The sequence below is a fragment of the Marmota marmota genome, unplaced genomic scaffold (assembly GCF_001458135.2).
Source record: "Marmota marmota marmota unplaced genomic scaffold, marMar, whole genome shotgun sequence".
NCBI lineage: Eukaryota > Metazoa > Chordata > Mammalia > Rodentia > Sciuridae > Marmota > Marmota marmota.
The window spans coordinates 54,206,281-54,222,239 of record NW_025999977.1 but is presented as its reverse complement, the minus strand read 5'-3'; the positions used below and the strand labels follow the sequence as shown (position 1 = coordinate 54,222,239).

The 15,959-nt window shown below is 43.7% G+C and overlaps 1 protein-coding gene and 1 long non-coding RNA gene across 4 annotated transcripts in view; one reads left to right on the top strand and one right to left on the bottom strand.

The window, feature by feature from the left end:
* Grhl1 (grainyhead like transcription factor 1) overlaps positions 1-15,959 on the top strand; it is a 47,972-nt gene that overhangs the window by 22,238 nt on the left and 9,775 nt on the right. Inside the window, exons 9-10 of one of the 2 annotated variants that reach the window (XM_048804824.1) lie at positions 8,480-8,638; positions 15,445-15,496. In XM_048804824.1, coding sequence (XP_048660781.1) covers positions 8,480-8,638; positions 15,445-15,496 — 211 coding nt within the window. Of the gene's footprint in view, positions 1-8,479; positions 8,639-15,444; positions 15,533-15,959 lie in introns of both variants that reach the window. The other variant, XM_015479986.2, reaches the window with a different exon arrangement.
* Positions 5,449-15,959, bottom strand: part of LOC125617272 — a 33,150-nt gene continuing 22,639 nt past the window's right edge. For both annotated transcript variants that reach the window (XR_007348223.1, XR_007348224.1), the window contains 3 exons: positions 13,314-13,320; positions 11,467-11,473; positions 5,449-5,459 (listed from right to left, as the gene is read on the bottom strand). This is a non-coding gene — a long non-coding RNA (uncharacterized LOC125617272). The remainder of the gene's footprint in view (positions 5,460-11,466; positions 11,474-13,313; positions 13,321-15,959) is intronic.

Sequence of the window (15,959 nt, the reverse complement as noted above, 5' to 3'; positions counted from 1 at the left end):
AGGCAGAAAGTAAGTTATGAACTTGTGTTCTGCAATATCAAGGTCACACTGGAACCTCGGGAGCTATAGACTTTACCCTGTAAATGTAACATGAAGCTCCAAACCAAGGGATAACTGATAGGTAATTATCAAATTAAAAATTGCTCATTAGGTACCTGAAGTTTCTTAACAAAAAGATGGTCACCAGAGATAGCATTTTAAAGTACAGAGGCAATATACATAGTAGGAAATTATGACCTGGCCCATGACATGGGTTTACACTTACCTTAAATATCTTAGCTTATGTCAGGGAGCCTCTTAATAGCCTGGTCTTTTCCAAAGTAACTCCTGGGACATATGTAGTGAATATTTAGTTATTCATTCAATAGATATTTATTTAATGTCGTATATGTACAAAACTGCTTGGCATTCTGGGTTCTACAGAGATAACCCAGGAATTCAGATCCATTTAGAGGAGAGATTTGAATGTGAATAGCGTGTGATCCTGGGCAACAAGTTTATCTAGTTTATCTAGCCTTGGTTTTCTCATCTATAAATTGGGACCAGAATAGTTCCAATTCCAAAGGTTATTTTTGATACATTGTGAGAATGGAATGTAGCTCAGATACCTTAGTAGCATATGATTTTGTGTGGCTGGAATTTAGGAATTTGAGGGCATTTCATTCCATAAACATGTTGGCCAGGTCCTGCCATGGTGCTCGGAGGGTACAAAGATGGATCACATACGACCCAATTCTCATGAAATCCAAAAATTGGAGGCGGGGGAGTTTGCCACTGTCGTAGGTGCAGTAAGTACAGTTCAGATGAATACAAAGGAGGGGGACAGGAGAGTCAGCCAGGTTCCTCAGTCACACCTAAGGACAGTGAGAGCCTGCCTGGCTTTGACACTAGAGTTTTATCAGTCGGGAAATGTCTACAGAGAGTTGAGTGGAGCTTATTTAAAATTGAGGGGCGGAGAAAATAAAGATCTCAAAGTGTTAAAGTACCTAAAAAGGAGATGAGAAGCCAGAGTGGGAGTTTGAGCTAGACTGTAGGGGGCCTTAAGGGTTTGACAACCGTTGGTTATACAACATTGGTGGTGGCTTTTCTCAACCACTTTAGTCTTCCTGGGCACAGGCAGGCCCCTGTGACTTGGCACTTGTGCTCATGAGAACACGTTGTTACTCTGTTTTCATTGAAGAATTGGATCCCTTCAAAAGAAACCTTTATCCCTTAAAAAGAAAACCACATCTCCCTGTCATAAAGGTGGTTCATGTTGTTCTTAGTCTCAAGGTTCATGCTTTGAGAAATTCTATACCGCTTGTTTGAGCAACCACACTCGGAAAACCGTAAGGCAACACTGTCCCTTATGGTAGCAGCGTTGCATGCACAGCATCCGCCTAAAGCTCTCTCTGAGGAAGGGTGGAGACTGTGTCATTTAGGCATTGGGTTCTTTCTGTATGGGAATAATGACATAGAACGGATGTTACTGTCACTGTGGTAAATTTTTTTAAAGGAACAACCTCCTTGCTAATTCATGAAAAATATTGTGGAATAGTGAACATGAATTAATCTGGTTCATCATTTAGCTTCTGGCTCAACAGCTTATAAATTTTATAACTTTTGACTGATGCATTCTAGGTGTTTTGTTGATGCTTTCTTTTCTGCAGATTAGGTGAGTGAAAAATATTTCTTCAGTTTTCCCCCCACAGAGTAAATCTACTTATTAAAATTCACGTGTCTGACCACTCTATACAGTCAGCAAGTTCTTACTGATTGGTGCCTTGGTTTGTAATGATAAAACTTAAAAAGAAGGCCGGATATGGAGGCTCACGCCTATAATCCCAACAGTTTGGGAGGCTGAGGCAGGAGAATTGTGAGTTCAAAGCCAGCCTCATCAACAGCAAGGCACTAAGCAACTCACTGAGGCCCTGTCTCTAAATAAAATACAAAATAGGGCTGGGAATGGGGCTCAGTGGCCAAGTGCCCCTGAGTGCAGTCCCCAGTACCAAAAAAACAAGAACAACAACAACAAAAATATCCTAAAAAGAGTGTATCAGTCGGGGTTTCTCACACTTATTCTTCGCTTCCACCTCACAGGCTGGGCAGTGACCCTCGGGGTTGCCCCTAGTGTGAGCAGCCTTTCCCTGTGGCGTCCTCCGCTTCAATAATGTACAGCACCTCATTTTGTTGTCTTCCTCTCATTTTCTAACTGAGGTTTGTGAACAAAATTAAATCTTTTGCAATATCCTACGTGCATGAGTTCTCAGCCCAGAACGAGAACCATCTCTGGAGTAAAGTGGATGCTTCGAAGAGCCTTGCAGAGCGTCCCACCGTTAGTGGTTTATTTGGGGGGTTAGTTTTTTCCTGATCTAATAATTTTTGGGGTGGGTGGGAACTTAAGTTGCTCTTGTTGAGATTACTGTTCTATTTGAATAACATCTTACTTTTCCTCAAATTAAGTGGCAAGGAAGTGTGAGAGCAGAGAAGGGGCCCGAGTCCTTTTAGAGGTCTTTGCCGCCTTTTGAAGAAAGAGGAGCAGCCGGGTGTGCTGTCTGCCTGTGCCCTCCGAGACACCCTGGAGTTTTTCTGTCATTGCATCAGTTGGGAGTGTGACTGCCTGTGGGGGTGGGTGACTTGCCCCATTGTCTTGCTTATTCAGGGTTCAACCCAAGGTGAAGTGTTTAAACTGTGAGGAGCAGAACATGCCTGTCTCATCGCTTCCACAGGATCCCAGGAGAGCCCCACCTCACATTCCACACTAGCCTCTTGCCTGTATTGGGGCCACCAACTAAAGACTGCCACCTTTCTTGGTGTAAATGATCCCTAGAAGCTGAGCTTGTCCCTCCACACTTGCCCAGTCCCCTCCATGAGTGTAGCTTGCATTGACAGAGACAGTGTTCCTGTGGGTGGTTGATGTGTGGCTGAGAAGCACACACCCTCTGCCTTGTCAGAAAGTGGAAATACTGAATTATGAAAAGGCAAATTCTCTCCCTCCCTGCTTAACCACTCATGATGCACGGACAGGTCCAAGAAACCTAGAGAATGGTTGGGTCGGTGTCAGCAAATGACAGCTCCTAGACACAGGCCGGCCAGTTTCGTGTGTGTGGAAAGAAAGAAAGTGTATTGAAAGCCCACCCATTTACTCCCTTTCTGTCTGTGGCTGCCTTTACACTGTTAGGCAGGGGGACGAGTTGTACACGGCCCACAGCATGGTCACTGCTGGGCTCTTTGCAGAGACAGTCACCTCCTGGTTTAGATGAATGCAGGGAAATGGATTTCCTCATCCATATTCATTCACTACTCCCTCTGCCTTTCTCCTTCTTTAATTGAACTCATATGTGCTAAGCATGTGCCATGTCCCAGGCACAAGGAACAGAGAAATGGCTGGGGTATGATCTCATGGCAGTCACAGTGTGGTGAGGAGGGCACCACAAGTCATGCCTTGCTGTGGAGGTGAAAATTACAACAAAAACGTAAATCCCTGGTCATATAACAGAAGTCATAAAAGCAAGAAGTGGAGTTTTTATAGGGTTGGGTTTTTTTTTTTTTTTTTTTGGTGATGTTTGTTTTTGCAGTGCTGGGGATCAAACTCGGGGCCTCACAGGTGCCAGACATGTGCTTTACCACTAAGCCACATCCCTAGCCCCAAGTTTTATAGGTCTTTAGTAGGTTTTTTTTTCTAATCAACATGTTGTAAACTATAAGAATTTACATGATTTTATTGTGTAGCATGGTTGAACAGAATCCTTCAATTCTTTGTATTTTGTCCTCCTAATTATTTATTTATTTAGGAGTGCTAGAGATCGAACCCAGGAGCATCCTACCTCTAAGCTACACCCCTAGTCCTTTTTATTTTACTTTGAGACAGGGTCTCACTAAGTTGCCCAGACTGTTCTTGAACTTGGGATCTTCCTGCCTCAGCCTCCCTGGTAACTGGCATGTACCACTGTTCCCAGCTTATTTTCTAATTATTAAATAACATTTTTGTTTGATAAGGTTCTGCCTCAGTAAAATTTTTTATTTTAAAAGTACCTGCTGGGGGGCTGGGGCTGTAGCTCAGTGATTGAGCGCTTGTCTCACATGCATGAGGCACTGGGTTCGAGCCTCAGCACCAATTTAAATAAATAAATAAATAAATAAATAAATAAATAAATAAATAAATAAATAAAACAAAGATATTGTGTCCATCTACAACTAAAAACAATTTTAAAAAAAAGAGAGTACCTGCTGGGATACATATAGATGCATATAAGATTGTCTGAACTCTTTAAAGAAAGGGAATCATGTACTGAGACTTGTTTTAAGAATCTCAGTTTTAGGGCCAAAAGGAGAACTTTTTTAGAGTGAAGTGTTCAGATAGAAGACACAGTGGTGGCTTTTGTCCTGGTTGATCACTGGAATTACCTGGGAGCACCAAAAAGTCAGTCCTAGTGTCTGGAACACCCCTCACACTGCCACTAAGGCCAGGAAGATCTGCATCTCTGGCTGTGTGGCTAGGCTTCCAGGTGACACGGGGCCACCAGGATCCTGGTGCAATCGGGTCACAAAGCATTATTTGACCCATGAGTTCCCCACCCTCCGAGTTTCTGATTCAAGGGGTCTAGGCAGGCAGGGATTTGACATTTCTAGCAAGTTCTTATGCCGTGTTGTGCCAGAATCTTCATTTTCCCATAAGTTGTTACTCTCATTACTTTAAATGGCACCTTGCTTAGTGCCTTTAAAATAATAGGATATACAGAGTTGATTGGCAGTAAGAGTCTGGAGTGGGAGGTGATCTAGAGGTCCTCTAGACAGGGCGGACCCCTGCCCAGCGTTGTAGGGTAGTGACTGGCAGAGCTGGGGCTGAACTTCGCTGCCTCGGTTTGCTTACTTCTGTTTGCGTGGCTTCTGTCCCGCATACCGCCTTCCGCTGGAAAACACAGGGGCCCATCTCCTCAGCCCAGCCTGTCCCTCCACGGTCCTGTGTGTCCTTGCCTTGGATCCTGCTGTGTGAGGCTTCCCCTCGTGAGCACCATCCCAGCTTCCTTTTTGGGGTCTTCAGGCCACTGTCTTCCCTTTGTGGACTGGGCTTTGGCTTTACACCTTTGTCCTGTTTATTGGTATGTTTGTGTATTTATCCACAAATTTTTTTAAATGCTGAGTTAGGAATGCTTTAAATTTTCTTCTATAAATTTAGAGGTCTGCTAAGTTTAGAAATAGTTTTTACAAATAGAAGGAAATTATGTATAAGTGAGAGATTGTGATTGGAAATACCTTTCTGAAGTCCGCATGTTTATGCTTATCCTGGGATTTGACTCCTGCTTATTTCTGCTTTGCATAGAAACGTGGAACCAGGAGGCAAAGGGAAGTGAGGCTGGGCAGGATGACCGCGAAATCCTCTGGTCAGGGAATGGCACTCAGGGTCAGAGGCTTCCTGGGATTGCTGAGTGTAACTGTCCCAGGTGTCTGTTTCTGACTTAGGAATTGAGCTACATGACCTAAGATGACAGAGAAAAGGATAAATTTTCAACTTGATTGTAAAATGAAGTGTACAGTGGTTTGGAGACCTGATGTGCCCAGTTTACATCCTCTGGACCGCTTCCCCCGGTACTAGAGATTGAAACGAGGAGTGCTCTGTCACTGAGCTACTCCCCAGTCCTTTTGTTTTTATGTCCATGTCACTTTTCACTTTTACAATTAAACCTAGGTCTTTTAAAAATTAATTTTGCTTTTTTTTACTGGAAATAAGTGGAAAGAAAAATCTTAGCAGGCAAGATACGGCAGTGCTAGAGAAGGCCTGTGCTGGGAACGTGGACCTGGCGGTATTTACAGTCTGTTCAGGGAAACGAAACACACGTCCGAATGGCTCTTTATCTAAGATCTTGAACCAAAGCCAGGGATTTGTGTGTGTGTGGGGGGGGAGTTGATTTGTAAAAAAGAGAGCAAGCAGGTATGAAGGGGGAAGCCCTTGCTATAAATACATGTTCTTTGCTTTCTGCCTGGAACAGCTTTTAAAAGCACCCTGGTTTCATCTGTGACAGGGCAGTACCCTCTCCTAGGCACAGTGACGGCTCAGTAGTGTCTGAAGAGCCCAGCACCCAAGGGGGTGGCCCTCCTCCTGCTGCTGGCTCCCGGTCCTTACAGAAGTCTGTGTGGACAGGAGCTCTGTGTGAGCTGGGAGCCAGCCTGACCTTGCAGAGTAAGCAGGTGGAGCTGTGGACAGCCTGACCAGAGAATCAAGCAAGGAGCGCGGTCTGGGAAGGGCTGGTGAAGGACAGAATAGAGGTGACTTTTAAATCTGTTAATTTAGATATGTTCTCTTTCTTTTTAGGATGTTCTGGTCTTACCCCACTCAGAAGCAGTACCTAGACTAGAGTAAGGAAAACCCTCTTTCTGCATTTTGCCTCCTGTGCGAAGAGCGTTCTGTGTAACTATGGGTCCTTTCTCTGTAACTTTTCTTCCTGTCTTCCCTGTCACTTAATGTTCTCATAGGTGTTTCTCCCTTTTATAACTTAGTCATCCCCGCCTGTCTCAGTTCTGCCAGTGACACTGGGTGTTGCTTGTGGTTACCTGCTCTTTTTGTAAAATAATTATTTATTTATTCTAATTTCTTATAAATGGTGGCAGAATGCAATTCATTTCATATTACACATATAGAGCACAATTTTTCAAGTCACTGATTGTACACAAAGTATTTTAACACAATTCGTGTCTTCATACATGTACTTAGGGTAATGAAGTCTAACTCATTCCACCCCCTTGCCCCTCCTTTCCCCTGCCTCCCCTTTGTCCTATCTAAAGTTCCTCCATTCCTCCCATGCTCCCCCCCCCCCCAATCACCATTATGAATCAGCATCCTCATATCAAAGAAAACATTCAGCCTTTGGATTTTTGGGATTGGCTTGCTTCATTTAGCATTAGAATCTCCAACTTTATACATTTACCTGCAAATGCCATGATTTTATTTTATTTTAATGCTGAATAATGTTCCATTGTGTACGTATACCCAAAGTTTCCCTGTCCATTCATCTACTGAAAGAAATCTAGGTTGGTTCCATAATTTAGCTATTGTGAATTGTGCTGCTATAAACATTGAAATGGCTGTGTCTCTGTAGTACACTGTTTTTAAGTCCTTTGGGTATAAACTGGGGAGTGGGATTGGTTACCTGCCCTTGACTGTTGAGGCAGAAGGGTTGACCAAATGGTCCTTCATAAATCTAGCTTCTTTGAAATGTGGCAGGTAGTTTTAAAGGCTGTGGTTCCAGGAATATCCACTATATGGCGCTCATGCGTTAGAAATAAATTCTAAAGCCAGTTGCTGGGGAGATGAAGAGCACTGTGACCATGTGCAGACAGGTTAAGATCCAGAACCGCAAAAGAAGGAGGAAATCCGAGGTGTTCATTTGCAATGCAGACTCATCTGGCTTCCCTAACAACAGCCTCCAGTACCATGATAATAATATGTCTCAATTTGTTTTAAATTTTGAGACAATTTACTGGAAGATGAAAATATCTTAATTGATTGGTAAAAGGCATGTCCTCCTTAGACTTTCCTGTTAAAAACAGTCCGAGCTGGAAAGCTTCCCTCTAATCAGTGCCCGGCTGGGGTGCATGCCAGCTGCCACAGAGAAAACAGCTAACGCTAACCCTGTTGTCCTTGGAAACGCAGAAGCTGTCTGTGTGCAGGGCAGTGGTTACGTGGGTGCTTGTGAGCCCCAGCGACAGCCTCAACACCGCAGTTTCCTCCAGAGTAGTTTTGCGACTGACTGCTGGAGCCCGTCTCCAGTGCTTAGAGAATCAGGGTTTCTTTTTTTCTTATGGACATGGAGCCATCAGCATCACATCTTCCTGAGTTCTTGTCCCAGGATGTTCTGCCCACATCTTTGTGGAGCTCCCTTGACTAAGGAATGCTTTAGTGGGTGCTTTGTGATTCTTAGTCTTGGTGCTCACTAAGTTCTTGGTCTGTGAATATTCTTTACCATTTTTGTCTTGGTTTTCATCTGGGCATGTAAAGGAAAATTATATTTAAATAATGAAAGAGCCTCAAGCTGATGGTCACTATCTGAAAGAAGATATGATAGATATTATTTTCTGAGTACCAGAACCAATAAGAACAACCTGGGAAAAAAGTAAGACATTTATGCTAGACAGGGATTGAGAGAACTTCATTGATACTTTATAATCATAGAAATCATGGACGAGGAACCCTGATTTCATAAGGCCCAGCGTATTAGGATGTGGGGTGCTGTAGGTTATGCCTCGGTGACATTGCCACCGTAAGTGATGGCCATACTCTTGTGTTTACAGCTGATACGGAAGAGCTGCTCTGGAAGGGAGGTGAACAGAGCTTTTGAGCTGCTCCTTTTCCCCCCTCATTCGTGTGAGCAGAGGCAGTGTCCAAACGAACGCTTCGTGGTCTCTGGAAGGTTGGCAGGAGCTGAGCTTGGCTCTGCCTGTCTGACATGCTGCGCAGAGCTGGCTGTGGGCCAGCTGTTGACAGCCTTCTCTCCCTTCCCAGGTGTTCATCTCTGTGAACTGCCTAAGCACTGATTTCTCGTCCCAGAAGGGTGTGAAGGGATTGCCTCTTAACATCCAAATCGACACCTACAGCTACAACAACCGCAGCAACAAACCCGTGCACCGGGCCTACTGCCAGATCAAAGTCTTCTGTGACAAGGTGAGAGCAGGACGGGTCTGGGGGTAGAGCATGGAGACAACTCTCCTGGAAAAACTGCACTATGCACACAGCACTGCCAGTGGAAATAGCTTCTCTTAAATGAGCAATTGTTGTTTGGGCCTTGCCAAGAAGTGCTACCTAGTGATGAAGTGAACTTTATTCTAGCTAAAAAAAAATCGGAAGGTTTGCTCCGCATCTTGTCCAGTGTGTCTGATAAAGTAAAGGTGATGGTCAAAGGCCACGTCCAGTACAGCTCAGGACTGCTGCACTGGCCACCCTTTACCTGTCTGTCCTCTCTGCAGGCCCTGGCCGGTGGCCAGCCACCTCAGGACAGCAGCAGAGGGTGGATTCAGGCTCTGCTCCACAGCACAGGGCAGTGCGAGACAAAGGAGAGGGCCCTAGGAGAGTTCAGAATCAACGCTTTTCTCTGACATGGCCCCTTTTTTCCCAGTGAAGAGATCCTGCTTTTTCCAGATCCTGTTTAACCAGAGAGAATCTGACAGGGCACGTGTGCTTGGGGGAAGCAGCTGCAGAGGGTCCAATGGGCTCAGATCGAATAAGACTTTGCCTTTTCTAGTTCAAAAAATGTTGGATTGCATGGGTTTTTGTTTTTGTTTTTTTGCCAGTTCCTCTCTTCCTAACCTGTTTCTTTTAAAAAAAAAAAAAAGAATTCTTACATTACGATTTTTAGAGGGTCTAGGTCTAGATAACTTAAAGTATATTTGCTGTGGAGGCCTGGTCTGTCATCCCTATTGTTGACCGGCTGCACAGAAGCACAGTATCTGACCACAGGAGGGCGCCTGGGACCTTCCAGTTCAGAGCATCCACACGCTGAGACTGCGGGAGACTGGGGGACCTGCTGCGCCCCTGACAGCTGGTTAGGATGCACTAGCTTTCTTTTGTTGTTGTAAACAAATTACCAAAAATGGAGTAGCTTAGAACAATGCAAATGTCTTATGAGGTCTCACTGGGCTAAAATTAAGGTGTGGACAGGACTGTGCCACTTTCTAGGGGATCTGTGGGAGAACCACTCTGTGCCTATTCCACGTGCGGGAGGCAACTGCATTCCTTGGCGCGTGGCTGCTATGGTCTCGGAGCCCTCTGTGGCTAGTCACACCTCACGTCCCATCGTTCTGACACTTTGTCCATCACCACATCATCTTCCATGACCCGTCTGCCTCCCTTTTCTGCTTTTCAGGGCTCCCCAGATGGCCTAGGAGAGTGTCCCTCTCTTGCAGGCAGCCAGCTAACAGCCTGAACCCCAGCTGTCAGCTGGCCTGTTCCCAGGCCCTGAATGAGGCTGTGGGCATCACTGGGCACAGATGTTTCTGGTGGGCTGCATTTGACAGAAGCTGGGTCATAGCTGATGAGCTCTGACCCTAAGGCAGTTTCTTCCCCTTTGTGCCACACTCCTCTTTGGAGTCTAAAGAAAATCTGAAGGGGAAATATCAGGATATTCATGTTCTTTTTCTAAAACTCTAGGAAGAAATTTTAGTTTTATTGGTTCAATTAAAATATTTTTTTCACATCTGATGTTTCTGAAAAACTTCCCTGATAATTTAAAAATTTTTTTTTAGTTGTAGGTGGACACAATGCCTTTATTTATTTATTTTTATGCAGTGCTGAGGGTTGAACCCAGTGCCTCACCCGTGATGGGCGAGCGCTGTACCACTGAGCACAACCCTAGCCCCCTGTCTGATAATTTTCTTTTGACATTCTTGAGAATTCTTAATTTCCTATGAAATGCTTATTTTCCGTGCCTGTGCTAACAGAGTGTAAACACAGTAGAGCGTTGGCCAGCGCCCCCGCAGGGTTCCCGCTGTGGGAGCCCACGTCAGAGGTGGCTCTGTCAGAAGAGGCAAGAGGTCATGTCCTACATCAAGGTCTTTCCTCAGAGTTCAGCACTGTGGTCACCTAGAGCAGTGTCTCCATGGACATCTGTGGTGGAGAATCCTGTTTTTTATTCTAATCTGTTATGCCTTCTACTATAATAAAATACAGTAAATACTCAGACGAATTGCTAGAAGAGAATGAAATTTTGCAGAAAAACAAAGTCATGTAAACTACAAGCTCCAACTTTTATATTTCATTCAGGAGACATAAATTGTTCCATATAATTGCTTCCCAAATGCTTACTCAGTTTCTGGCCCTGCTGTCCTGGGACCGGTGGCAGCTATCCCTCAGGTTACACTGAACGTTGTCTTGTCAGTAAATAAGCACGAGTCAGCAGGAGTGGCAGTTTTCCATGGCAGATGATGAAAATTTTTTATATGCAGTTTTGAAAAGAAGGAATGTATAGATATGTGCTCTTAAACAAATTTAGTTTCAGTACTAAGACTTTTCTTGGGAGCCTTCTGCATTGGTAGCTGATTTAGAAAATGAAACACAGGGCAGGTTTGTGAATTGTCCAAAGTTACTTTATCAGTCAGTGGTTGTACAAAGTGTAGAAACCAGTTCTCTCTGCTGTGGGAGTGCTTTGAGACCACCCACTGGTGTGCTCTGAAGCAGAGTGCCTCTCTTCGGGTTGCAGAATTGAACGTGTCTTGGAACAGTGCGTGACTGCTCTTGCTGATGTTTCTGTTGCCTGCTGATCTGTGGATCACCCACACTGGGAATGCGCTATCCAAGGTTGGGTAGCAGGTTGGATGTGCAGTTGGTCCCTGATTTTCCATTACTTGTGTGTTCAAAGGACGTCACACAAAGCCATGATGAGAGAAGTGGGCGTCCTGCTCCCAGTGTGCTTTGTGAGTTCATCAGTGGATACTCAGATGCCCTTGGCCTCCGTGGGTCATCACCTTCTTTGTGAGGCCTTTAAAAATATCCATTACTATTTTTCTCCACCTGCTAGAGTATGTAATCCTTGAGATCTGCATAGAGATGAAAGTGGTTGGTCTGCTCTCCCATTATCTCCCATTTTCTGCCCTTATAGCATAAGGAAGCCTACATGTTGTATAGTATTACAGGACGTTCAGGGACATAGAAGGTAAAATCATACACTATTTTCCAACACTGTTTTAATCTCAGAGCTGTTTTAGGTTGACATAAAGTACTACATGAGAAGGAACTATATCATGTGTGTGCTCTGTGTAACGGATGCTCTAAGGTGGATCTTTTGACTATTTGGAGCCCCACGTGACCTCACCCCTACTCATGACCTGACGCACCTATCTGCGACCTTTCTGCCATCCTGCTATGACTATGATAGTCACTTCAAGTTTAGGTCTGCCCTGCCCTGTCTCTGCTCTGGACCATTCCCTCTGCCTCCCCAAGTCTGTCCTTTCCAAGGTCTGACTCACCTGTTATTGACCTCTGCCCTTCACTTCCCCTCTGCCGATTCTTAAAACTCTCTCATTTTATGACTCTAGAAATAAGAGATCTTTTGGCATCCTTCAGAGGTATTATTTTTCTCTCCTGAGGGAAAAAAATTATATCAGCACTTTATTATGAGTTGCTTAACTCACTTGATAAATGGAATTTTCTGTTATTTCAGAAGCAGCAGCAACTTAGCACTTTATCAGAGGAACTGGAAACAGAAATTGAGTCTGTAACCATGGAAATTTGGCAATTTCTCTTTCTGTGAGCTGTGGATGTCTCTGGTCCATCCAAGTAGAGAAGAATCTCATTGACACTGTTTCCCACAGAAACCATTTTTTTCTTCATCAGCTGTGCCTGAGGACAGGATTAATTTTTGTTAATGTTATGGACTCACTTCTTGGGGCAAACCTAATATGATTTCCCCAAGATCAGTCTCATTACTTGTTGACTCAGAGAAATAATCTGAACACCCGAAGTTATGAAATGCTTTCCCATCATGTCCTAGAACTTCCTTCAACGTGTCTTGCAGTGTGTGCCGACTGAGTGAATTCTTCTAGCCGTTCTGTGTCTGAGAAGTGTTTCTTTCCTTTTTTTTTGTTCTCAAACATGAATTTCTCAGATTCATGATTTATTAGGAAAATTTTATTAGCATTAATTGTTTTTCGTTTTTTAATTTGTTTTAATTAGTTATACATGACAGTACAATGACTTTGATATTTCATACATTTGAATCAGATGGGATATAATTTCTCATTTTTCTGCATGTACAGGTTTTAGAACCATATTGGTCATGCAGTCACATATGTACCCACAGTAATAATAATGCTGTGTCATTCTACTATCCTTCCTATCCCCCCTCCCCTCCCATCACTTCCCTCTACCTAATCTAAGGTAACGCTGTTCTTTTTTTTTTTCCCCTCACATCTTCATACATGTATTTTGTATAACGATGAGGGTCTCCTTCCACCAGTGTTTATTTCATCTTCTATTCTGAAGACTCTTCCTGCTGGGTATAAAAGTCCAGGTTGACTGTTTTCCCACCCGTGCTCCTAAGAGGCTGCTCCGCTGTCTTCCGTCTGATGCGGTTTCTGATGAGAAGCCTGGTCCATGTCTTTGTTCTGTACATAATGTCTTCTTTCCTGGGAGTGTCTTCAAGATTTTATCACTGTTTTTGAGCAGTTTGGTTATGATTTGTTCATGTTTCTTGTGCTTGGAATTCGTTGAGCTTCTTGAATTTGTTGAAAATCATTAACTTTGGAAAATTTTCAACAGTTGTTTCTTCCAGCTCATGTGCTGCTCTTCCTCTGTTGGGGTCTCCACTTAGACATTTGTAGGGTACTTGAGGTTCCCTAGAGTTCACTGATGACCTTTTCTTTTGAAGGGACTATTGTTTCTCTGTTTCATTTTGGATGTTTGTCTTGTTGCCTCAAGTTCACGGGTTTTTTTGCCAGGTCTAAATTGCCGTAAATCCCAGCCAGTGTATTTTTTGTGTCAGACGAGGTAGTTTTCCACTCTAGAAGTTCAAGTTGGATCTTCTAGATTTAGTTTATTTCCACTGGCTTTTTGAACATATGGGGTGCTGTTACAATAACTTGTAGTATCCTTGTCTAATATTAGTGTCAGTTGTGGGTGGCTTTGGAGGTTTGATTGTCCTATTCCAGCCGTGTTTTCCTGCTTCTCTGCATGCCTGACAGTTCCACTGGATATTCCCCCTTGTGAGTTTCGTGTGGTACTGGTCATTTTTGTATTCCTGTGACTTTTCTTGAACTAAACCTTGTTAACTTCTTGGAAACAGCCTTATCCTTTCAGATCTTCTTTTTATGATCTGTTAGGTGGGTCTGGAGCCTGTCTCAGTGTCAGGCTAATTATTCTGCACCCCTGGGTAAGATTTTTCGAGCAGGTCCTACTCAACATGTGTGAGTTGTGAGTTTCCTCAGTTTGTTGGGAACAAGCACTATTTTTGGTCCTATGTGAGTTTCAGGTGCTGTTTCGCTAATATTTTCAGATGTGCCCCCCCCCCTTCCCGGGGCATTGGGTAATTTCCTTGCCCTTGTGTGCCTGCAGAACTTGCCGAATACCCCGGGGGCCTCTGAGGATCCCTGGGGCTCTCGAAGCTCCTTCCTCTTTGGTCTCTTTCCATCCTGCTCCTCCTGTCAGGGCCTGCAAGCTGAAGGCAAGAGGCACTCTTAGGCAGAAGGGCTCACCTTGTTTGTGAAACAATCCTTGTTTCATGCATTTTACCTGGTTTTTGCCATTGTTCCAGGGTGGAGAATAAATCTGGTTTGTCACTCCATTTTGGATAGAAGTAGCAGTTCCTTAGCATTCTCTACGGATTCATCTGATAAAGAAGGAGGAATATCCTTGTTTGTAAAACCACCTTTTAGGACGTATACTTTATCATTGAAATGAAGTTATTGTTAGACTCTTAGAAGGGACTGTTGTGCAGACCAACACCATACAGTAATGGCTGGGAGACTGGGGACATTGACCTGCTTTTCAATGTCAGGGAGGTAATGTCTGTCTTATTGCATAGCAATTGTTATAAGCAGGTGATTATAAAATGTTTACCAGCAACATGTTAGGATATCAGTACCCTTTCGAGCAAGCAGAAGTGACTTTGTGTTGTAGGTATTTTTGTATGTAATAATGCCAAGATCACTGTGAAGATTTTTATTTCCTCTCTTTAGCCAACTTAACTGGAAAACTGTGTTAAAAAAAAAATCTGTGTCATGCAGAAATACACAGCAATAAATCAAGCAAGATGACTAAATGTTATGTTTTTGTTATATCTAATCACTTAATTTCAGTTCATGTTTATTAATATAGTTCATTCTAAAATTTTTGTGGATTCAGTTGTATGGCACTGTCACTCTTTGTATAATTGATGTACATAGTACAAATGCGTTCTTTTTATAGAATTCAGAATACACTTGTTCTCGTAAGTGATCATGCAGATTTGTAATTTCGTCTTTGCTTTTGTGAATCACAGCTGGTTGCATCTGTCACTCGGTGGAGGCCCAGTTCTTGGACAGAATCTAGCTCTCAACAGTTGCATGGCTCACGTAGGAGAGTGCATTTGAAAAGAAGATCAACCTATTTTTCCTTTGGTTTTCTTTTCCTCCTGGACAGTGGGAAAAGGCGCTCACATCCCTGCAGTCAGCGTGTGCATTAGCCGATTTTCTCAGCTTTTCATTTAGCCCGTTTATGTCTATTACTGAAAGAAGTTTTGTTTTATTTCTTTTTGAAATGTTGATTATTTATGATGTTATAATATGAATATGATTCAATGTAATCAATTTCACATAGTTAAAAGTAATTTTAAGATCGGGCTTTTTAGAGGAAATGACTATGAGAAGCCCCATGAATATAGTAAGTAACAGAGTTCACTTCCAGAGAGGAGAGAGACCCCCGCCCCCCGTTGGTCAGGATAAGAGCTAAATATTTCAGAACCAGATTCGTGGAATCCCATCTTTTCTCCTTTTGACCTGCAGGGAGCTGAGCGGAAAATCAGGGATGAAGAACGAAAGCAGAGCAAAAGAAAAGGCAAGTGTCCTGACCCCAGCTCCCAGGGCAACTCCTGTAAGTAGAGACGTTCCAGGCTGCGCCCGCCTGTGCGGCTGAGCTCGTGGCAGGAGCTGTGGTGGCGGGTGGTGGTGGGCGAGGGAGGCTGGGATGCGCTAGCGAGGCTGCCTGCAGCAGATGCAGCGGAGAGGAGTGGCTGGACCTGAGGAGCTGCACGTGGGGGCTTCTAGGATTTTCCAGAGCTCAGGCTCTTTAAAAAATATATATATATATGTATGTGTATATATATACATATATATATATATCAGTTGTAGATGGACACAATACCTTTACTTACTTATTTTTAAAAATATTTTGTTTTCGTTGTAGTTGGACACAGTAAACCCATTTTTAATTTTTAGGTGGCGCTAGGGATCGAACCCAGCACCTCACATGTGAGGGGCAAGCGCCCCACCGCTGAGCCACAACTCCAGCCCTGAGCTCA